This window comes from Triticum urartu, chromosome 4A (genome assembly GCF_056163025.1).
Source record: "Triticum urartu cultivar PI428250 chromosome 4A, HENAU_Tu73, whole genome shotgun sequence".
NCBI lineage: Eukaryota > Viridiplantae > Streptophyta > Magnoliopsida > Poales > Poaceae > Triticum > Triticum urartu.
Window position 1 is genome coordinate 337,955,293 of NC_141876.1, and position 23,526 is coordinate 337,978,818.

Genomic DNA, 23,526 nt, shown 5'->3' on the forward strand with positions numbered 1-23,526 from the left:
CGCGGGCGTTAACGGGCGCTGGTGCCCAGCCCAATTGGGCATACGCCCAGATCGACAGGGGGCCGGCCACAGGCGCAGCGAGGCCAGGCAGTGGCAAGGCCATGCTGGGGCGGCGCCAGGGTATCACGCCCTCGATGCGGCTATATCTCCCACGTGTCGAAGCACGACTTAGAGGCATAACCGCATTGAAAGCAATGTCGCAAGTGAGGTAACCTTTACACGACCCATGTAATACATAAGGGAAAGAGATACATAAAGGTCCGACTACAGAACCAAAATAAAGAGCAACCCCAAATGCGACAAGGTCCCCCGATCGACCCCAACTGGGCTCCACTACTGATCAACTAGAAACGAAACAAGACAAAGGACAAGATCTTCATCGAGATCCTCCTTGAGCTTGGTTGCGTCATCTGCACGGTCTCATCGGCACCTGCAAGCTGGTTTTGGAAGTATCTGTGAGTCACGGGGACTCAGCAATCTCACACCCTCGCGATCAAAACTATTTAAGCTCATGGGTAAGGTAAAGGTATGATGTGGAGCTGCAGCAGGTGACTATCATATATGGTGGCTAACCTATTCGCAAAAGAGAGCGAGAAGAGAAGGCAAAAGCATGGTCGAACAACTATGATCAAGAAGTGATCCTAGAACAACCTACGCCAAACATAACTCCAACACCGTGTTCACTTCCCGGACTCCGCCGAGAAGAGACCATCACGGTTACACACACGGTTGATGTATTTTAATTAAGGTCAACTTCAGGTTTTCTACAACCAGACGTTAACAAATTCCCATCTGCCCATAACCGCGGGCACGGCTTTCGAAAGTTCAAATCCCTGCAGGGGTGTCCCAACTTAGACCATCACAAGCTTTCACGGTCAACGAAGGATATTCCTTCTAGCGGGAAGACCCGATCAGGCTCGGAATCCCGTTTACAAGACATCCTCGACAATGGTAAAACAAGTCCAGCAAGACCACCTGCTGTGCCGACAAATCCCGATAGGAGCTGCACATATCTCGTTCTCAGGGCACACCGGATAAGCTAAGCATACGGGAGCCAACGTAACCCAAGTTGCCAAGGGACGGCCCCGCATGGTGCTCTGGGTTGGACCAACACTTAGAGAAGCACTGGCCCGGGGGTTTAATAAAGATGACCCTTGGGCTGGCCGACCCAAGGGAAAGAAAAGGCTAGGTGGCAAATGGTAAAACCAGTGTTGGGCCTTGCTGGAGGAGTTTTATTCAAGGCGAACTGTCAAGGGGTTCCCATTATAACCCAACCGCGTAAGGAACGCAAAATCCGGGAACATAACACCGATATGATGGAAACTAGGGCGGCAAGAGTGGAACAAAACACCAGGCATAAGGCCGAGCCTTCCACCCTTTACCAAGTATATAGATGCATTAATTAGATAAGAGATATTGTGATATCCCAAAAATATCCATGTTCCAAACATGGAACAAGCTCCAATCTTCACCTGCAACTAGCAACGCTATAAGAGGGGCTGAGCAAAGCGGTAACATAGCCAAACAACGGTTTGCTAGGATGAGGTGGGTTAGAGGCTTGGCTTAACAATATGGGAGGCATGATAAGTAAGTGGTAAGTATCACAGCATAGGCATAGCAAAAGAGCGAGCAACTAGCAAGCAAAGATAGAAGTGATTTCAAGGGTATGGTGATCTTGCCTGAAATCCCACAAGGAAGAAGAACGAATCCATGAAGAAGACAAATGGACGTAGTCGAACGGGTCGTCACAAACGCGACGTTACCGGAACCAACCCGAAGAAGCAACACCGGAAAGAAGCACACCACATAGTAAACAAACCACACACGAACATGGTATGATATGCGGGATGCGGTATGTGATGCATATGCATGATTTGGAAAGGAATGATAGAACCTGGCCTCAAGTTGGAAATCCAAGAGTGCCACTGGAAAGGTGAGATGATTTCGGTTGAAATCGATATAAAGATCACCGGAATCGGATGCACGGTTTGGAAATGGCAAACAAAACAAGTATGGCACCGGTCTGCGATAATCAGCAAGTAGCCTACTAAATGCATCAAGATAACTATGCTACAGCACTCAAACATGGCAACAAAATACATGGCAGGAATCCACTCATGATGCTTGACAAAAGATGAACAGTGAGCTACGGCTAATTCACTCATTAACAGGTTCAAACAAGCATGGCAAAAATGCAAATGATAACAGGTTTCAGACTTAGTGAAATTAACACAAGTCCAGAATTTAACATCAGGAAGCACACTTTAGAGCATGAAAACTACATGCTACAGGAACTTAACATGGCAAAGCAAGGCATGGCATGAAGCTACTCAAAGCACTTAACAAAAGTCCCTTAGTGACCTTGAGCCAAAAGGGATCAGAACATACAATTGCAAGCATGTGAACATGGCAAAAACATAAACAGATCTCAGACTTGGTGAAAAACTGGAGCATTCAAAAACAGATAACGAGTAGGCATGTTTACGAACTCGATGCACTCACTACAGAGCATGGCATGACAAACTAAGCATACACCCATGAAGAAGACATGGCATAGAAGCTAGACATGGCAAGAACAACATCATAGCATGCACGGATCAATAGCAACATCCTCGACAAAATCGTTAAACATGTCAACAATCTGCCAGGACATTTTATAGCAAAAGTAGAGCTCGATTGACTCAAGCTAGGGTGCTCCATAAATGCAAACAAATACATGTATGTATAGAGCACGACAATATTAACAAAACATCCTTACTGATCATCCTCAAAAGAGGCACAGATCACTAGGAAACAACATGAACATATGGCATAACGACAAAAACAAGACAAGAACTTAGTGAAATTCTAAGTCCCTGAAATCAGCATTACCAATTACGCTACTTTACAAGCTTGTTCTAATCACCACATAGATCACAAAAATACATGGCAAGCACCTCTGTAAATATGGCATGGCATATAACAAAACACATGTAGAGCGCAGGGTCATAGCATGCACACATTAGTCATGGCAAAAATGACAAAATGCCATTTGCTGAAACAGATCTGACAAATTACTCACATAGCCCTCTTCCAACAACATTTCGGGCATCAAGATGAGCTCAAATGGAAATGATGCAATGAGATGAAGTGATGTGCTCGTCGAGACGAACATTTCATATGCTACACGCATGAATTAGAGCTACAGTTGCAGAGTTATGATGATATGAAAAGAGGCATATGAATCGGAAATCCCAGGACTTAGACAAAAAATGAACACACTGAGCGGCAGATAACTAAGATGCGCGCTAGGCGGTGTTTAGCGGGGCTGCTCACCATGGGCCAAGCCCAGCAGAGGAGGAGGTCGGTCTGGGCCAGAGGCTGTTGGGCCTGAGGAGAGGAAGCGGCCCACACGAGCGAGGGCATTGTCCTCCTCGTGCCTGGCGCACGAGCAAGAACAGGGCGGCGGCGCCTAGGTCAACAGCGGTGAGGGACGGCGAGGACCGGCCAGATCCAGGCGCGGGGAGCGGAGGACGAGGCTGCGGGACCCGTTCCCGAGGTCAGCGGGGCTCGGCGGCGCTGGCGTCGCAGATCGGGAGCTTGGCTCCATGGCTGTACAGGGCGGCGGCGGTTGGCACAGGAGACGTGAAGGCGCGAGGAGGCAGAGATCGGCGAGGTGGAGCGCTCCGGCATGGCGCGCGAAGGGCGGCGGGGTCAAGCCGGCGAAGTCGGGCGCTGCTCCGACACGGGCGGAGCCTGCTGACGGGCGGCGCAGTGGCTCGGGCACCCGGGCGGAGCGGGCGGCGACGAACAGGCCCGGCGCGGCTCGGGCGGGCCGGAGATGGGCCTGGCGGGCCCGCGCGGCGATGTGGTCACGGCGGGGACAGGTGGCAAACTGTGGTTGGAGGAGAGCGGCGGCGGGGCGACATGGCGATGTCTGATTCACCGGAGTGAGGTGGCTGGCTGGGGTGGACGCGTCCGGCGCGGACGGACATGTCCGGCGGCGCGGAGGGAGGAGTTTGCTAGGGTTTGGACTGCGCGAAAAATCGGGGAGAGCCACATATTTATAGGTAGAGGGAGCTAGGAGAGTCCAAATGAGGTGCGGTTTTCGGCCACGCGATCATGATCGAACGACCGAGAGGATGGAGGGGGTTTAGATGGGTTTTGGGACACTTTGCAGGGGTGTTGGGCTGCAAGACACACGAGGCCTTTTCGGTCCCTCGGTTAACCGTTGGGGTATCAAACGAAGTCCAAATGGCATGAAACTTGACAGGCGGTTTACCGGTAGTAAACCAAGGCCGCATGACAAGTCTCGGTCCAATCCGAAAACGTTTAGCACCCGCACACGAAAAGAGGTAGAAAGGGACATCGGGTGACATAGGAGCGCCGGATTGCAAAACGGACAACGGGGAAAATGCTCGGATGCATGAGACGAACACGTATGCAAATGCGATGCACATGATGACATGATATGCAATGCATGACAGGCAAGCAATGACAAGGCAACAACAGCGAATAACTGGAGGACACCTGGCACATCGGTCTCGGGGCGTTACACAGGGTACGGGGCAGCAGCTGCTGTGGAAGTGGGTGCGTGGAGCGGTGGCCAGGCAGGGTGAGCAGGACGGCGTGCGAGCGGCGAAGCCAGGCGGCTGCGGGGCCGGCAAGCGAGGCTGCGCTGGGCAGCAGCATCAGTCACGCAGCAGTAGCAGTGCAACGACGAGCAGGGGAGGCGGGCCAAGCGGGGTCGGGGTGCGGCCATGCACCGGGCGCGGACGGCGTGGGTGCGGCGAACAGAGGAAGGCCCGGGACGCGGTCGGGCGGCTTGCAGGGCGCGCACGAGCAGCAATGGCGCGCACGGCGCGGGTGTGGGCGCACGAGCATGCCCGCGCTGTGTTGCGGGCAGGCGAGGTGAGCACGGAGCGGCCGGCGTGGTGTAGGCGGAGCGGAGGGTCGAGCGGCGCGGTGGCGTCAACGGGTGTGCGCGGAGGAGCATGACAGGGCGAAGGAGAGATAGGAGGGAGGGGCGCGGGCTCACGGGAGGATGTAGGGAATGAGGCAGCGGTTGTTGGGGAGGACGACGGTGACGACGAGCATGGCGGAGACGGGATGCAGGCCGGCGAGGAAGAGGAGGCAGGCCGGCGAGGTGGCGCGAGCTCCGGGCGGCGGCGTCCTGGGGCGGGGCGGCGAGGTCGTCGCGGCGATGGGCGATGGGATCGGGGGTTTGCCCCGATCCAGATCCAGTCGAGGGAGTGGGGGAAGAGTGGGTGTCAGTGGGAGTTAGATTACGGTAGTGGGGGGATATGGGGAATGGGGGGAGGCCCGTTGGGCCGGCCGGCAGTTGGGTCGGCGCTCAGTGGGGCAAGGGGGGCTTTCTGCTTTATTTTTTTGTTCTCTTTTCTTTTTGTTTTGTGTTTTCTTTTTATTTAATTGATTTGTTGTTTCCACCCACTATAAAATACCTAGGCATTTTATAAATGTGTTTATTACACCATAATTAACTATGTAATATTATGCACAAACCGAACATTTTTGTTTTAACGTTTGTAAACTTTTATTATTAACTTTATTTTTAAATTTGAATTTGACTCAGTTTTGAACTAACGGCAGACTATCAACAGAACTGTGGTGACGTGGCATGATTAGCGTTGGATTATTGTAGCACGATTATCCGGGCGTTACAATCTTCCTTGTCCAAGACCCAAGTCAGTCTCGATGGATCAGCTGCTGCTGCCGCTGAAGATGACGATGTCCCAGATACTTCCGAATTAGAAACTTCATTAGACAGTTCCTCAGGCGATGCCTCAGAGTGAATCATATTCACATTTTTGTCGCACTTGTGTTCTTCATCACCTTTTTTACACTAGTTGACAAAAAAGGGGGGAGAATAACATCGAGAGTTTGATAGATTGGCTCTGTTGGATCTGGTGTTTGTGCTTTCTCGCTCCATCTTTTGAGACAATTACGCCATTCCATGTGCTCTGATGTAAAACTTCTGTTATGGGTTGTAATATTAATAACCCCGCCTACTGCACTATTCCCTCTCGAAGCTTTTTGTTTTGTAGGTGAAATTGTTAACAAAAGTTATAAATGATTGCAATTTACTCTCATTGGATTATCCATCATCAGTGCGAATCATTACCTTGTATGATTGAAAATTTCGACATACTGAAATAAATTGCAAGGAATTCTATTGCATATCAACTAACCCTACATACATCTGGGGGGAGTATATTTCATCATCGAGTCAAGTAACGCAAGTTCACTCTTGTTCGATCTACAACTTACTTATCTATCTTCACTTTGATGATTATCTGTTTTGCCAACAACAGTCCAAAAATGGGGATATTGTTGGTGCTGGGGGCAAATGAAGTCGAAGCAGTGAAGGTTATCATCGAAGATAAAGCTAACGAGAGTGGCCTATAAAAATTGTTGAAGTCTAAGCAATTGGTTCAGTGATTCTTCGAAGCAAATGACAACGCTCGAGGAAGAATGAAGATGAAGTGAAGACGTGGCATTTATTTCGTTGTTCTTCTTCTGTCATTAAGTCATAGGACCACCGTACTATTAAGAGGGGTATAGCATTTCGAAGCTTTGATTCTCTGATGCTAAACCGAAACCTATGAAAGTTGTGAGAGAAATCTCTTTGTGCTCCGAGCAAATACTTGCTAGCAAGAGACTGTGATATTCTTCGATGCGAGAGATTTGCCTTGAACCGAGGAGTTAGCAGTACTTGTTTTCTCAAGTAATGTTACCGTTTCTCCAAATCCGACCGTTGTGAACGTGACTATTGGCCATTGGCTGGACCTCGTGTCCAAAATGGCCATTTCCCATCTGGGAAGGCTATGGTTGTAAATAGCCACCCCGCACCGGCTTTGTCTGGTGGCTGCTCTGTTTGATTATGAGAAGATTGTTGAGCAACCCCCTCTGTGAGCGATTTGAGTTTAAAATCCACCGAGAGAAAAACCCTAGAGCTGAAGAATTAGATAGTGGTTCAGCATCACAGGAATCTAAGTTTAGTACACTCCGTTTATTACTCTTGAGAGCTACAAACTCTCTAGACGGTTAGTTGTCAAGTTCTTCAGAGACCAAGGGTAATTGTGGTTTTCGAAGAAGTCTGTAAAGGTTCCAAGATCACCTTCAAGTATCTACCACGAGTGATCGCCATCAGTTGACGAATCGATTGTCGATGATAATATGGTGAAGAGAATTTATCTTCCGAGTTAAGTCACAACCCCTCCAACCAGACGTAGTCCTTGTGCAGAAGGACGAACTGGTCGAACAAATACCTTGTCGCCGTCGAGCACCTTTGGTCATCTCTGTTACTCAAGTTTACTTTCGATGCATTCCATTCGTGTAATTTACTTTGATGCTTGTTCTAGTTTTCTTACGGTTCTTTGTTGTAGTTCATCTTAGATTGTTTATCACTTTTTCCGCAGCTGGGTTTTCAGAGATTTAAGTTGTCCGAAGAAAATTGAAAACTCCCATTCACCCCCCTCTAATAGACATATTTTGTTCCTACAACCCTAGAGGTTCACGCTTGAGGAGTTGCACGACAGAGTCGTATCGGAGTGCTGAAGGAGGAATCACCCTCAATAACCACGACTGATTAGCTACACCGTAGAGTTAGCATCGAGAATGCGTTACGAGGTATCACCCTTGGCACTAGATGGTAGCTCTGCAGAGTCGTACAACTAAAGGGGGTGAGGTGATGTGTCGGGCCCTGGACGTCGATCACGTTGATCGAGTCATCTGGTAATCCAGCGAGGGTGTCGGTGTTCTGGGAACGGGGGTCCCCAGACTTGCCTGCCTGCGGCGTGGCTCAAAGGGGGGCCAGCGCGGCCCATCTTCACCAACACAAACCCAAGACCCTCGCGAGGGGCCAAGCCTCGCGGGGCGGACGACGCGGAGCTTCCTCAGGCGCGGCCTCGTCAGGCTGGCTCGCGAGGAGGCGGAGAGATCAAGGCCGGGTACCTCACGAGGTGCCCGTGACGCAAGCCATGACGACCGGGGGCGCCAGGCGGGTGCCAGCCCGCGCAGTGTCCTCCCTTCCACTTTGGTGCAAAGGGGGCAAGCGCAGCCGCGGAGTACCGAGGCATCAGGCAAAGGTTGCCGTTTCGGTGCAACGAGACCAAGACCAGGAGGACTACGAGACGGAGGTCACCGTGGAGCCCAAGACGGCGTCGTCACTAGAGCTTTGCGCAGGCGAAGACTACTTTTGTCAGGATAGCTGATACTAGTTGTCCCCCTTCAAATTAGCCTGCCATTGTTGGCTCCCTTCTCGCTCGATATTTGGGAAGAGGACCAGGGCCTCTATAAATAGGACCAGCCACCCACAGAGCAAAGGGGGCCGGGGGGTTGGAAGGATAGAGAAGATCAGGTAGAGAGAGAGAGAAGGGTGACTGAGCTCCTCCCAGCAGTTCATTGCCCCAGCCAAGAACAGACCCTCGCGACGCTGTTCTTCCTTGTATTGTTCATCATCATCAGCCCAAGAGGCAATCCACCACACCACACACTGGAGTAGGGTATTACACCACAACGGTGGCCTGAACCAGTATAAACCTTGCGTCTCTTGTGTTGTTCTTTCCTTAGTTTAGATCCTAACAAGGCGGAGGAGTGCAGGTAGGTAGGAGGTGAAATCTCCGCGCGCACCCCAGTGTTCGAACCTCAAGGGTCTGCCGGAACCCGAAATCCGACATTTGGCGCGCCGGGTAGGGGTGCGTCGGGATTCGTCTTCCACCACCCCGTTCTCCTCCGACCATCACGCCCATGTCTGACGCTCGTCGGGCCCGCGCTGAGCGCCGGGCCGCGCTCGCTTCCCGCGTCGCCCAGACGGCCCCTGTCGGCGGGCGTCCTCGCCGTTCCCCGTCACTTGCCGTCAACACCGCCACCGGCCCGACAGGGGACGAGCAGCAAGCATCGTCCCAGCATCCGTCCGTGCGGCAAGACGACCGCACCGCAACTCCCTCGCTCACCCCAGCTGGTTCTTCGTCCCGCGCGCTCCACGCGCCCATGGAGCCCCGCAACCTCTCCCCCGCCCATCGCGCTGCACCAACACCCCCGGTCGTCGCGGCCCTCTTGGGCGGCTCGCAGGCGCCGCCTACAAGTCACCACGTCAAGCCGTTCATCCGCCGGGTCAGCGCCGCTTCCACGCGGCAGGGGGCTCCCCTGGACCGGGCGGCGCCCGAGGCCGGCCTGACCTTCAGCTCGGAGGACCATCCCTCCAACTCGGCCTGCTCGGGTGCGCTCCCCATGCTGTGCACCCCCACCATCTGCCAGGTGGCCGTCACCAGAACCCTCATTGATGGCGGCGCGGGCCTCAGCATGCTCTTGGTCGAGGCCTTCAACCTCCTCTGCATACCCCTGGAACGGCTGCAACCCAGTCGGCCCTTCTCAGGCGTTGGGGGCAAGTCGTCCAGCTCCTTGGAACAGATCCGGCTCCCAGTGACCTTCGGCACCTACGACAACTTCCGCACGGAGCTGGTCGACTTCGACATCGCCCCCATCGGCCTCCCCTACAACGCCATCCTCGGCTACCCAGCGCTGGCCCAGTTCATGGACGCGACGCACCCGGCGTACAACCTCATGAAGATGACCGGGAGCAGCGGTGTCCTCACTGTGCACGGGGACACCGGGGACGCGCTACGGGTGCTCAAGCTCGCCTTCAAGACGGCGGCGTCGGCGCAGCCCGCCGACTTGGAGACCCCCGGGCCCAAGGGGGCTGCACCCGCCAAGAAGAAACAGTTGTTCACCCAAGACAAGGCAGAAACCAAGCAGATACCCGTCGATGAGGACGGATCCACCAACGCCACTTTCACCATAGGCGCCCACCTCAAACCCGAGCAGGAGAAGGCCCTGGTCGGGTTCCTGCGCGCAAACAAGAAGGTATTCGCTTGGGAGCCTGACCAGTTGGCAAGGATCCCCAGGAGTGTAATCGAGCATCACCTCAACGTGTGCCCCAACGTGCGCCCTATGAAGCAGAAAGCCAGGCGGCAGTCCACAGAAAAGCAGGCCTTCATCGTCCAAGAGACCCGCAAATTAGAAGGCGTTGGGGTCATTCGCGAGGTCCGATACCCGGATTGGTTGGCCAACCCTGTCGTTGTGCCAAAGAAGGGAGGGAAGGAGCGCATGTGTGTCGACTTCACCAATCTCAACAAAGCATGCCCGTAAGATCCTTTCCCGCTCCCCCGCATCGACCAGATCGTCGATTCCACTGCGGAATGCGACCTGTTATGCTTCTTGGATGCCTTCTCTGGGTATCACCAGATCAAGATGGCGGTAGAAGACGTCGAGAAGACAACCTTCCTAACCCCGTGTGGGGTGTACTGCTACACATGCATGCCATTCGGGCTGCGTAACGCAGGGGCGACCTTCCAGCGGCTGATGCACATCACCTTGGGCCCGCAGCTCGGGAAGAATGTTGAAGCTTACGTCAATGACATTGTGGTAAAGTCTCGGGAGGCCGGGACCTTGATACAAGACTTGGAGGAAACCTTCGCGAGCCTCAACGCAGTGAACCTACGGCTCAACCTAGAGAAGTGTGTGTTCGGAGTCCCCTCAGGCAAGCTCTTGGGTTTCCTCGTGTCCCACCGAGGCATCGAGGCTAACCCAGAGAAAGTCAAGGCAGTGGAAGACATGAGCCCGCCAAAGACCCTCAGAGAAATGCAGAAGCTCACGGGGCGCGTGACCGCGCTAGGGCGCTTCATCTCCAAGTTGGGGGAACGAGCACTACCCTTCTTCCAGCTACTGAAGAAAAAGGGGCCCTTTGAGTGGACTGAAGAGGCCGACAAGGCGTTCCAGGATCTCAAGAGATATCGGACCAGCCCACCGGTCATGGTGGCTCCGTGCCCTCAAGAGCCCCTGGTGCTTTACCTCGCCGCCACTCCCTACTCCGCCAGCGCAGCCTTGGTGGCAGTCAGAGAGGAGCGCCGAATCAAAACCGCGGCAGTAGCCCAAGACAAGGCAGAACAGGGACAAGGAAGGCCTACAGAAACTGCCACCACGGCTGAGGAGGATCAGCCACCGTAGAGGGGCGCACCGAAGGCGGAAGAGGCCCCTCTTCCAAATGGCCAGTCTCAGGAGGCCTCATTACCTCAAGAGGCGCCACGGTCTCCGAAGGGAGCTACCAGCACTGATGCACTCCATCTCGTTGAGCACCCAGTGTACTTCATCAGCACGGTGTTGCGGGATGCAAGGGCACGGTACCCCATGCCTCAAAAACTCCTCCTCGCGCTACTGGTGGCCTCGCGCAAGCTGCGGCACTATTTTCAGGGTCACCCCATCAAGGTCGTCTCGTCATACCCCCTGGAGAGAGTGCTCAGGAGCCCTAATTCAGCTGGAAGGGTCGCTGAGTGGAACATAGAACTGCAAGCGTTTTAGCTCGAATTCAGCACGACCAGAGTCATCAAGGGAGCAGCGTTGGCGGATTTTGTGGCAGAATGGACGAAGGCGCCAGGCCTCAAGGCCGACGAGGATCGGTCCCTGTCCCCGGGAAGCGAGGCGCCAGAAGGTTGGGTCATGTACTTCGATGGGGCGTTCTCCAGGCATGGCGCTGGGGCTGGGGCGGTGCTTATATCGCCCGCTCAGGACAAGCTCTATTACACCGTGCAGCTCTGTTTCCAGCAAGGTGAAAAGGTCTCCAACAACATAGCAGAGTATGAAGGTTTAATAGCGGGCTTGAAGGCCGCGGCTGCCCTGGGGGTGAAATGCCTCACCATCAAGGGCGATTTGCAGCTCCTTGTCAATTTCTCCAATAAGGTGTACGAGCCGAAGGATGAGCACATGGAAGCCTACCTAGCGGAGGTCCGCAAGATGGAGAAGCAGTTATGGGGGTTGGAGTTGCAGCATGTGCCCCGTGACACCAATCAGGAGGCCGACGACATCGCCAAACGGGCGTCCAGGCGGTTACCTCAGGAGCCTGGCGTTTTCGAGGAGCGGCTCTTCAAGCCATCAGCCCTGCCGTCATTATCGAACACGGCTCAGCCCCGGGAGGAGCTCCCCCAGCCACCTGCCTCAGGGGCTCCGGCCTGTGGCCCGGCCTCAGGAGCACGCCTGCTCCTGACGATGGAACCTCAGGAGGGATGTTGGATCGCGGAGCTCCGGAGTTACCTAACACAAGGGACCCTGCCGGAGAAGGAGGAAGAAGCGGAGCGAGTGGCACGCCAGGCCACGGCATACTGCATCAAGGATGGAGAGCTCTACCGAAAGCGGCCAAACGATGTATCCCTGCGCTGCATCTCCAGGGAGCAAGGGAAGGAACTGCTGGAAGATATACATGGCGGAGACTGTGGACATCATTCATCATCACGGACCCTCGTCGGCAAGGCGTTCCGTAGTGGGTTTTATTAGCCCACCGCGCTCAATGACGCCGTTGAACTAGTGAAAGCTTGTGAGGCCTACCAGTTCCACGCCAAGCAGATCCATCAGCCAGCAGGAGGCTTGCAGACTATACCCCTTTCATGGCCATTCGCAGTCTGGGGGCTGGACATCTTGAGCCCGTTTCCTCGGTCGCTCGGGGGCTACCGCTACCTCTACGTCGCTGTGGACAAGTTCACCAAGTGGGCTGAAGTAGAGGCGGTCCGCACCATTCCCGCGGGTTCCGCGGTCAAGTTCATCAAGGGCATCGTGAGCCGGTTCGGGGTGCCGAATCGCATCATCACGGACAACAGTTCGCAGTTCACCAGTAACCTCTTCAAAACATACTGTGCTAACCTTGGAACGCAGATATGCTACGCTTCGGTGGCGCACCCCCGAAGCAACGGCCAGGCCGAGCGAGCCAACGCGGAGGTCCTGAGGGGCCTCAAGACCAGGATGTTCAAGAAGAAGCTGGAGGCCTGCGGCAGAGGTTGGTACAACGAGCTTCAGTCCGTGTTGTGGTCCATCCGCACAACCGCGACCAAGCCGACTGGAGAGACCCCGATCTTCCTGGTCTACGGGGCCGAAGCGGTCCTCCCTCACGAGGTCAGACGTCGCTCCGCGCGGGTCCTGGCGTTTGACGAGGCGCAGCAGGACACCATGCGGGGGATGGACCTCGTGCTGGGGGAGGAACGTCGCCGAGAAGCCGCGCTACGAGCGACGAGGTACCAACAAGTACTGCGGCGATATCACTGCCGCAACATCCGCCCCAGAACTCTCGAGGTAGGAGACCTCGTGCTCAGGCGGGTTCTCTCCAGGGAGGGGCTGCACAAGCTCTCTCCCATGTGGGAGGGCCCGTTCAAAGTTGTTCATGTTTCCAGGCCCGGCTCCGCGCGCTTGGATACTCAGGAGGGGGTGCCAGTCCAGAATGCATGGAACATCCATCACCTCCGGAGGTTCTACCCCTAAAAAGGCCCAGAGTCTGTGAAGAAGGCGAATGCCTGTGAAGCTATCGCGTTTTGGAAAAGGCCCAGAGCCTGTGAAGAAGGAGAATGCCTGTGAAGCTATCGCGTTTTGGAAAAGGCCCAGAGCCTGTGAAGAAGGCGAATGCCTGTGAAGCTATCGCGTTTTGGAAAAGGCCCAGAGCCTGTGAAGAAGGCGAATGCCTGTGAAGCTATCGCGTTTTGGAGAAGGCCCAGAGCCTGTGAAGAAGGCGAATGCCTGTGAAGCTATTGCGTTTTGGAAAAGGCCCAGAGCCTGTGAAGAAGGCGAATGCCTGTGAAGCTATCGCGTTTTGGAAAAGGTCCGGAGCCTGTGAAGAAGGCCAACGCCTGTGAAGCTCGCCACCCGTGACACTCTCACGTAATAATGAGTTGGGGCTGTACACGCCCCGGAGTCTCAGGAGCGCCGGCCTCAGGCCCTGGGGCTCCCTCCCACGCCCAGTGGCAGCACTTAGTTCCGCGCTGGTGAGAAGATGTTGAAGACTAGATTAGGTGCCGGACGCGGCTTTTCATTTGCTTTCCGCAGTTGACTTGTTCCTTCTCTTTCGAAGTTTTGTTGAAGTTGTTGCCGTCTTTGGCTTGTGGTTCTTCGACTTTTCACTCTCCTGCCTCGATTTCTCTTGTGCAAGGCCTCACGAGGGGGGCAGCTGAGCGCCCTCGCGAGTGTTCCTATCCTAGTCATTCAAAGAGTTCGCGACCTGGGCCCACTACAGGAGCACCCCTCCAGTCCGTGCCCCACGGGCACCGCGACACAAACAAAGGGCCTGGGTCGGTCGCCCCCCATGGCCGGGGCCGGGAACTATCCACGCTCGGGCACGTAGCCGGAAGGTACGATAACGAAAGCAAAACGATGATTAACAGCAATAACCCAAACACGCCCCCGCGGGGCTCCACACTACTGTCTTTGTTATGCAGGAAAAAGGAAAAGAAAGAACAAATCTGGTGCAACTCGCCACGCACCGGCCCGTAGGGGAGGCCCGAGCTGCCTCCGGAGCTCAGGCGGACTCCCTCTCGCGCTTCACCAGGGCGCGACGACGGGCGGACACGTTGCCACCTCCCAAGCAGATACGACGGCATGGAGGCTGACCGCGGCCACCGCTAGAAGAGTCGCCGCCTAAAGAAGAACCGGAGAAGCTTGAGGAACCCTGAGCGCCGCCGGCCGCGCGAGCGCTGCCCTCTCCATCATCGCCGGAGCTGGGTTCCCAGCCGCGGTCGTCACCCTCGGGACAACACCCTGCGCGGCGACCATCTTCCCCGAACACCCTCACGTAGAGGGTGGCATCACCGTCGAACTTGAAGTGTAGGGTGCACCGACGGCTCAGGCCACGCGCGCGGGCAAACGTCTGCCAACCGCGGGCCAGGGACAGGCTCCCGGCCGCGGAGACCTCCAGTGAGACCCATGAGGCCCGGCTGCTGCAGCCGTCGGCCTGGAGCCAGAGGCCGCCCGGAGCGCCGGCCGGGAGCTCGCCAAGGAGGAAGCGAGGAAGTGGAAGCCGGGTGCTAGTCAGCCCCGCAGACCACACGACGAACTCCGGCAGCACTTCAGCAGCGCGAAAGCGCGGCCTAGGGGGACGCGCAGCCGGAGCGCGCCCCCCGACCGCAGCAATCCGCCCGTCGCTGTGCTGAAGATCGCCCCCACGGCCGCGGGGAGCCACCGTGGTGGCCACAGGATGTTTGCGAGGGCGCCCTCGGCCGCGCTTGGGTGGGGTAGAGGCGGGCTCAACCTGGCGAGCCTTCCCCTTCTCTGCTGCCGAGAACCTCCTCGACAGGGCCATGAAGAGAAAGGAGAAGCCAAGGGGGGATGAACTGGAAGGGCGCGCGCCGGTCCATACTTATAGCTGGCGATGGCCAACCAACGGCCCCCACGATCGCAGGTAATTATGACCCGCTTTACATGCAGGGACTTGTTCAATCCGTGCAGTTGCTGAGGCGCCATGGGGAAGTGGAGGCGCCCACGTCCAATCAACCGCCACGCGGCGCCCAAGGCCGCAGGCTGTTAGGGCCCGCGGCGCTTCGCTCTTGCCCTTCCGCCTCCCTGCACGGCCAAGTCCGGGCGCGCCTTGGGCCCGGGGGCTACTGTCGGCGTTCTGGGAACGGGGGTCCCCAGACTTGCCTGCCTGCGGCCTGCGGCGTGGCTCAAAGGGGGGCCTAGCGCGGCCCATCTTCACCAACACAAACCCAAGACCCTCGCGAGGGGCCAAGCCTCGCGGGGCGGACGACGCGGAGCTTCCTCAGGCGCGGCCTCGTCAGGCTGGCTCACGAGGAGGCGGAGAGATCAAGGCGGGGTACCTCACGAGGTGCCCGTGACGCAAGCCATGACGACCGGGGGCGCCAGGCGGGTGCCAGCCCGCGCAGTGTCCTCCCTTCCACTTTGGTGCAAAGGGGGCAAGCGCGGCCGCAGAGTACCGAGGCATCAGGCAAAGGTTGCCGTTTCAGTGCAACGAGACCAAGACCAGGAGGACTACGAGATGGAGGTCATCGTGGAGCCCAAGACGGCGTCGTCACCAGAGCTTTGCGGAGGCGAAGACTATTTTTGTCAGGATAGCTGATACTAGCTGTCCCCCTTCAAATTAGCCCGCCATTGTTGGCTCCCTTCCCGCTCGATATTTGGGAAGAGGATCAGGGCCTCTATAAATAGGACCAGCCACCCACAGAGCAAAGGGGGCTAGGGGTTGGAAGGATAGAGAAGATCAGGTAGAGAGAGAGAGAAGGGTGACTGAGCTCCTCCCAGCAGTTCGTCGCCCCAGCCAAGAACAGACCCTCGCGAGGCTGTTCTTCCTTGTATTGTTCATCATCATCAGCCCAAGAGGCAATCCACCACACCACACACTGGAGTAGGGTATTACACCACAACGGTGGCCCGAACCAGTATAAACCTTGCGTCTCTTGTGCTGTTCTTTCCTTAGTTTAGATCCTAACAAGGCGGAGGAGTGCAGGTAGGTAGGAGGCGAAATCTCCATGCGCACCCCAGTGTTCGAACCTCAAGGGTCTGCCGGAACCCGAAATCCGACAGAGGGCAACAGGGACAAGGTGAGGGGTCATTGATGGATCACTAACCAACATATACTAAGCATATAGGATAAACACGTAAGGTACAAAAGCATGTTACAAAAGTAGGCTATTCATCAAAATAGGAGCAATCAAGTACAGTAGCAAAATCTTATGCAAGCATGAGAGAATGGAATGGATGATATAGGAATGATCAAGGGGGTTTGCTTGCCTGGAAGCTCTGCGAATGAAAGGAATCTTCGGAAGCGTAGCTGTAGTCGAACACCGAAGTATCAACGGTCTCGGGGTCTACCGGAGAGGAAGGCGGGGAAAGAAACAATAAATAACAGGCATACAAAGCAACAGAAAGCATGACATGACCGTAAGCTATGCTAAGGGTGACCTAACGAAGGGCTACGCGTTACAAACGGAGCGGGGAATATTTTCCCGGCTACAGGCATTTATCAGACAAATGATCTAGAGGGGGAGGTTCCAAGTTTGCAGTGTTAGAGGCATGTGACAGGTATGTGGATAGCGTATTCAGATTCGTCACATTTCTCTGAGGAACTTCCATATATAAATTATTTTCATCTGAGTTATAAATTATTTTATATGATTTTTCAAAGTTTTCATCATTTTTTAAAAATACTGTTAATTTGAATTATATAGGGAAAATGCTATGTGTACCCTCTGTGTACACAGCCAGGAGGCCGATAGTAGGCAAGCGGGGTCCAGTCAACAACGGGTTGACCTAGTCCACATTTGACCGGTCAACAGACGAGTAGTGCAAGTGGGTCCCGCATGTTATTGTTATTTTAACATTAATTTAGCATCAAACTTAGCCGTGGCCCCATTTGTCATTGATACAATAGGGTAATTAACACTAAACTAATCTATATCTAACTAATATGTTGACTAATTAGTAGAGCCGGCCCCCTTGCCAGTGACCCAAACCGGACACACACACACGCTCGCACAGGCGGACACTCGCCCATGGCCAAGGCCACAGCCGAGGTGAGCGTGGCAGCGGCGAGCGCCGGCACGCGTGGGCGGAAGGGCGAGTAGCGGGCGCCGGGGGCCAGTCAGGGGCCGGCAGGCGCGGACGGTTTGCGACGGCGATAGGAGACAGCGACAGTAACAGTGAATGGGGCGGCGGGCGAGGTGCGGTTACAGTTGTGGCGGGCGTAGGCGGGGCGCCCGTCAGGGGAGGCCGCAAGCAGGGCAAGGCCGGGCATGGCTAGCGGTGGGGTAGGGCGCGTGGCAAGCGCGAGGCCGCGGGACTAGCGAAGGCGGGCGCGGGGAAGCAGGGCACGGTTGGAGAGGCGAGCAGCGGCGGCTGCGAAACGGCAAGGTGCAGCAGGTACAGTGAGCAGCAGCTGTAACAAGCAGTATCGGCGATGGCGTCGGTGCTGGAGGCCGCAGCAAGCAGCGCGCGGGGCGGCATCTAGCGGGCGGCTAGGAGCAGCTGCAGACGCGGCTGCCGTTCACGCGCACACGCTGGGGCACTAGGCGTGGGCATGGCGCGGGGGTGAGCGCGAGGTGAGCCTGGGCATGGCGAGGCGGCGGTGCCGCGGGGAAAACGAGGAGGGAGATGGGGTAGTGCTCACTTGGGAAAGCCGCAGGAGAGGTTGGGGAAGTCAGAGGAGGCCGGGATGAGGCGGATCGAACGGCGGGGTTTCGGTGGCTGTAGAGGAAGGGGATGAAGCAGGCCGTGTCGGTAGTTCTCCTGGGCTTCGATCTGACGGCGAGGAAGATGAAGACGAAGCCTGCGGTGGTGCCGGACATCGCGGAACGAAGAACGGTGGCTGGTGGCCGTGTGCACGGCGACGGCGCAGCCGGAGGAAGATGGGGGAATCTAAGAGTTAGGGTTGTCCCTTATCCTCATGTTTTTTTTTTTTTTGAGAACGAAGAACTGACAACGTTGTGTGCCATACAAATGAACTCCGGGGGATCTAAAAGCCACACATGGCTTGCCCTTATCCTCATGTGGCGCAGCAGTGTGCCGCGTCAGCATACCTGGCCAAACGGCCGGCCGGCACGGCCTGGCCCATTGTAATTGTGCCTAGCCCGGCATGGCCCGCCAGAGCACGATTACTATATGGGTCGTGCCGTGCCGGCCCGCGTGCTGCGTCCCCATGCCCAGGCACGGCTCAGTTAGTAAATAGGCCGGCACGTTGGCCCGTTTAGCACGGTGGGCCGTATATTTTTAGCCTATTATTTAACACACTGAGCGTTTTTTAGCTTAGTTTTACATGTTGATCCGTATATAAATGTAGAAAAAAATAAAAAAAAAACTTAATCAGGCCGTGCCGTGTCGGCCTGCGTGCCCAGCCTCCAGGCCGAGGCACGGCCCAAGGCGTGCTACGTGCCGGGCCCGGCCCGTTTAGCCCGTGTCGTGCCTGGCCTAAGGCGGGCCGTGCCGACGTGCTCACGGGTCGGCCCGAAAAAACCGGCCCATTTGGCCAGCTATAAGCGTCAGGCGTGCGCGGCCATGGTGCCTCGGCCTTCTCCTGTAGCGAGGGGAGGACGAACGGCAGGGGCTGTTGGAATGGGCCGCATTGTGTGCGCCTAGAGCCCTGTCCAACAGTACACCCTATTCCTTTTATTATATTTTATTTTTTGCTTTCTGTTTTCTTTTATTCTTAATAGCAAACAGGCTTTAGTAAATATGGGACATAGCCCATAAATATAGTGCAATACTAGACACTATCACAGAAGTCTGGAAGTTTATTAAAAAGAATTGTATTTTCAAAATTTATAAAAGGCATTTTAAATAATGATTTGTCCCATGTTTTAATTGTTTAAGGGCATTTGAACTTTCTATAAAAATGTTGGTTTCTACATGAAAAATACTTACTGAATATTTGCAACACAATAAACATTTTTATTGTTCCATTTGAACTTTAATTTTTTGACTTTAATTTAAATTTGAATTTGAATTCAGTTTGGATCAAAGTGAGGTTTAGCATATTAATTGCGATGACATGTCACCATTAATGTATGATTACTGTAGCTTGACTCTGGGGGTGTTACAATCGTATATCGTTTGTTGATTCACATTTATACGTCCCTTTCGGCCTCATCGTATATGGTTTGTTGTTTCACATTTCTACGTCTACGTTTCCAGATGCTGCTGCCCTTGGCAACTCTGTCACGGAGTAGCCAGAATCTCTTGATTATGTCTCCTTTTCACTACTCTCTTCTAGACTCCCCACCATTGCCAAACTCTTCTAAAGTTTTCTCGATTCGTCTCCCGGTCAAAATATTAAACTAAAATATCTTTATGTTTTAGTTCTAACCGTGGTATAGCTGGAATAATTGGCGGGACATGAGATCTAGGCTATATAGACAAGCCGCAATGAACAAACCGAAACACTAACGCCCACACGTGTGGGCGTTACCCAACTCGCCCACATGCCTCGATCGTCGTTCATTGCCTTTTGCATGAATCTTGGCATGAAACGGTTGATTTTGCGTGCCATGTAGGATAAGTCGCGTGTGTGGCGTGTAAGGGAGTTCATCCGCACGCTGGTTTCCCCTCTGAGGTCAGCGGTTGCGTGTCAGGCGTGCGGTGGAACTGCTGTCGCGCCCGCACGCCACGCCCGGCTACGGTTGCCATCTCCCATGTCTCGCCCCTTCGCTCTCCCCTCGCTGTTCATTTACTCCCCTACCCATTCATTACTCCACAACACACTATCCACACCAGTTGCATTCGATTAAGGAGAAACCGAGAGGAGAAGGCGACGGCGGCGGCGGAAGAGTCGGCCGCATTCGCAGCCGTTGGTGGGGCTCGTCGGACTGGAGTGTCGTCACTGGAGAGCCGCAGACTGATGGTAAGGCTCGCTCCCGTGCTCACATTCCTGCCTGCGATTTCCGCCCCTCCCTCTGTGTTCAATTTCCGCTCGATTTTCCTCGAACTTCTGGCCGATTCGCGGTGCTCCGGCGTCCCCGTCGGCGGCGGAGTCGCGTGCTTGCCATTTAGGGTGTCATTGCGCAGTTTCGCCGCCGCCGCGGTGGCAGTCATGCTGGTGTGGCTTGGCCTGTCCGCAACCACATCCGGATTTTTCCTTGCGATTGAGCAGGCGATTTTTCTGATGTTGGTTGTGATTTGCCTCGAAATGCTATGGCCATCAGTGTAGGGAGTTTTTTGTTGTTAAATTTCAGGGTATGATAGTTGCGAAGAACCCTAGATCTAGTTAGGTGCATTTCAAAGTGTAGGATAATGGCAACCATGGCATTTTCAACAACTATCATCACTGATGGCAACTAATTTTGTGAACACACTATGCCTGTTGCCATGACTATGCTTTCCATGCGGCAACTAATTTTGCGAACACACTATGCCTGTTGCCACGACTATCATCACTGATCAACCGTGTCAGTTGCCATGACTATGCTTTACATGTGGCAACTAATTTTACGAACACACTATGCCTGTTGCCATGCCATATGCAGGATAATGGCAAATTCAATGTACAATAGACTCAATTTGCGTTTGCCATGCTGACTTGCTATATCTGAACATATTTGACTGTATTTACATGGCAACTCGTTTTTATATGAGGCGAGGGTGTGAGTCGCCACATTACATGTTGTGAAGTGGAAGTTGTCTGCCCTTTTTTGAAGTGACATGTGTTAACATGGCAACTTGAACCTAGTACATTGCTTGTGAATACATGGCAACTCATTTCTATATGAGGCCAGGGTGTGAGTTGCCACATTACATGTTGTGCAGTGGAAGATGTTTGCCGCGAGCCATTGTGCTAACATGGCAACTTGAACATTTTTTAAAGTGCCTTATGATCTATACATTTTTTATGAGGCTAATGTGTTAGTTGCCACATTTCATGTTGGACAATCCTAGGGGGTGGGTGTTCCTATGATCTGCCTCATTTGCCACTTTTATTGGAGCCAATATGGCAAGTAGATTCTGCTAGCTGGCATCTACTTCCTTCAGAAGCACACACACGTCCAGTTGCCATGTTTCTATAATTGCTTTTCCATTTTGATTATTTTTCTGCCCTTTTTGTGCATGTTCAGCACATGGCAATTACTGCCCTCTTCAGATGCTTAAACTTTGGGGTAACCATTTGAGTTTTCATTTTTTGTTCATCCAAGATATCAAGTGAATATTTACTTTATGCATTTCTTTCTGTATCCGTCGGCTGTGTTTTCATTTCACCCTAACGTGTGTTTTGTTCTTACCTTAGGACAATGGCTCGCGGCGACCATCAAGATGATGATGATGACTTCATGGAGTTACTACAACAGAATCACGTGACTGGTCGGATAAAAGATGGCAATGAGGTCATTTTCCACCCCATATGTTTTAATGTCACATTGAGTTTTCAATCTTCTGTTAGAAACTAAGTTTTTACGACATTGAACATGGCAACAATTGATCCCATTTCTGTTATGCAGAAGAAGAAACGTCATCGCAATAGGGCTTCGCAAGAACGCCTGACTATATTGACCGAGGGATTTACTGATGAGCAGAAGGGAGATGTTGGTGAGATGGAGATGCAGGCTCTGATGGATGTTTGGTGCAAGAACCTAGTGAACCCTGTATGCGACTGGCTCAGTGAGATTTATGATCCTGCCTCTAGAGAATTCATGGTTCCGGGATGTGGAAGACTGCCTTTGGATGAGGAATCCATGTTCTGCACTTTGGGTGTGCCCTATGAAGAAATCAAAGTCCCGTATGAGGTGAATAATAAGACTGGGGAAGCCATGTTTGCCCGTTTGTTTCCTGGAATGGCATCCATGCCGAATACGACTGTGTTGGGAACTTCGCTGGAGGGCATGAAAACCCATGGCGAGGTTTTTAAGATGAAACTCCTCATGTACCTGATCTCAACTGTCTTTGCGCCTACCACATCTCTTCGCCCAAGCAACAAGTGCTTCCCCATCCTGATGAATGCTCTCTCTACTTCTTTTTTCCTTCAATCTTTTGATTTTGATGTCATTTGGAAGCTAGTAACTGCCAGATTTTTGATGTTTTCATTTGAATGCTGATGAGGCAACTTTTTGTCCTGAAATTGTGTTGTGCAGGCGAAGCTGAAAGACATGAAGAACATGAATTGGTGTAAATTCATCGCGGACTTCTTGCATGATGCATTCTCAAACAAGATGTACCAGAAGGGCTGTCGCTTACACTTGATGGCACTTTTTTCCTACTCTTTTGCAAATACTCTTACCACGGTTAAATGTTTTCCCAAATCAACATGGCAGTTGTTGATAAGTGTGAACCGTACAAGATTGTGCATGGCAACCCTTTGTTTCATTGTTTATGTGAATCTTTTACATGTGAAAGTGACTTCTGTTTGATCCATGGCATCTGTAGTTGCTGCCTACAAGGCAATAGCATTTTTCAAGAATACAAAAAAGTGTTCATTTCATAAATCCACTCTCTTTTATACAATCTGCATGGCAACCATGATGTTGAGCTGGTGGCAGCTACCAGCATAACAAGATGGCAACTGCCAACACAGCATGATGGCAACTAACATAAATAGATGGCAAATCTTTTTTCTTCATTCCCTTCAACTTGATGACTCAAGGAAACTACATTAGCTTCTTTTTCAACATAACATGATGGCACTGATAACCCACAAGTATAGGGGATCACAACAGTTTTCGAGGGTAGAGTATTCAACCCAAATTTATTGATTCGACACAAGGGGAGCCAAAGAATATTCTCAAGTATTAGCAGCTGAGTTGTCAATTCAACCACACCTGGAAACTTAATATCTGCAGCAAAGTGTTTAGTAGCAAAGTAATATGATAGTGGTGATAACGGTAACAAAAGGTAATGGTAGTAAAAGCAATGTTTTTGGTATTATGTAATGATGATAGCAATAGCAACGGAAAAGTAAATAAGCGAAGAACAATATATGGAAAGCTCGTAGGCAATGGATCGGTGATGGAGAATTATGCCGGATGCGGTTCATCATGTAACAGTCATAACCTAGGGTGACACAGAACTAGCTCCAGTTCATTGATATAATGTAGGCATGTATTCCGAATATAGTCATACGTGCTTATGGAAAAGAACATGCATGACATCTTTTGTCCTACCCTCCCGTGGCAGCGGGGTCCTTACGGAAACTAAGGGATATTAAGGCCTCCTTTTAATAGAGAACCGGAACAAAGCATTAACACATAGTGAATACATGAACTCCTCAAACTACGGTCATCACCGGTA

The 23,526-nt window shown here is 53.2% G+C and overlaps 1 protein-coding gene and 1 long non-coding RNA gene across 4 annotated transcripts; one reads left to right on the forward strand and one right to left on the reverse strand.

Moving 5' to 3' along the window:
- Positions 1–233: 233 nt before the first annotated feature.
- LOC125551823 (uncharacterized) lies at positions 234–18,281 on the reverse strand. The gene is made up of 3 exons (XR_015601071.1): positions 17,930–18,281; positions 16,555–16,631; positions 234–437 (listed from the first exon to the last, which is right to left on the reverse strand). It is a non-coding gene; the product is annotated as an uncharacterized LOC125551823 (long non-coding RNA).
- A 1,642-nt stretch (positions 18,282–19,923) lies between these two features.
- LOC147975773 (uncharacterized) lies at positions 19,924–22,690 on the forward strand. Of its 3 annotated transcripts, none has more exons than XM_087519672.1 (4): positions 19,924–20,155; positions 21,533–21,629; positions 21,744–22,028; positions 22,374–22,690. In XM_087519672.1, the coding sequence occupies exons 2-4, from the start codon at positions 21,537–21,539 to the stop codon at positions 22,647–22,649; spliced, it is 654 nt and encodes a 217-aa protein (XP_087375798.1). In that variant the 5' UTR covers positions 19,924–20,155; positions 21,533–21,536; the 3' UTR covers positions 22,650–22,690. The 3 variants fall into 3 exon arrangements, with proteins under 3 accessions (XP_087375798.1, XP_087375797.1, XP_087375799.1); XM_087519673.1 differs by having other exon boundaries at positions 19,939–20,155; positions 21,744–22,219; positions 22,374–22,689; XM_087519671.1 differs by having other exon boundaries at positions 19,933–20,155; positions 21,744–22,690.
- The last annotated feature ends 836 nt before the right edge of the window (positions 22,691–23,526 follow it).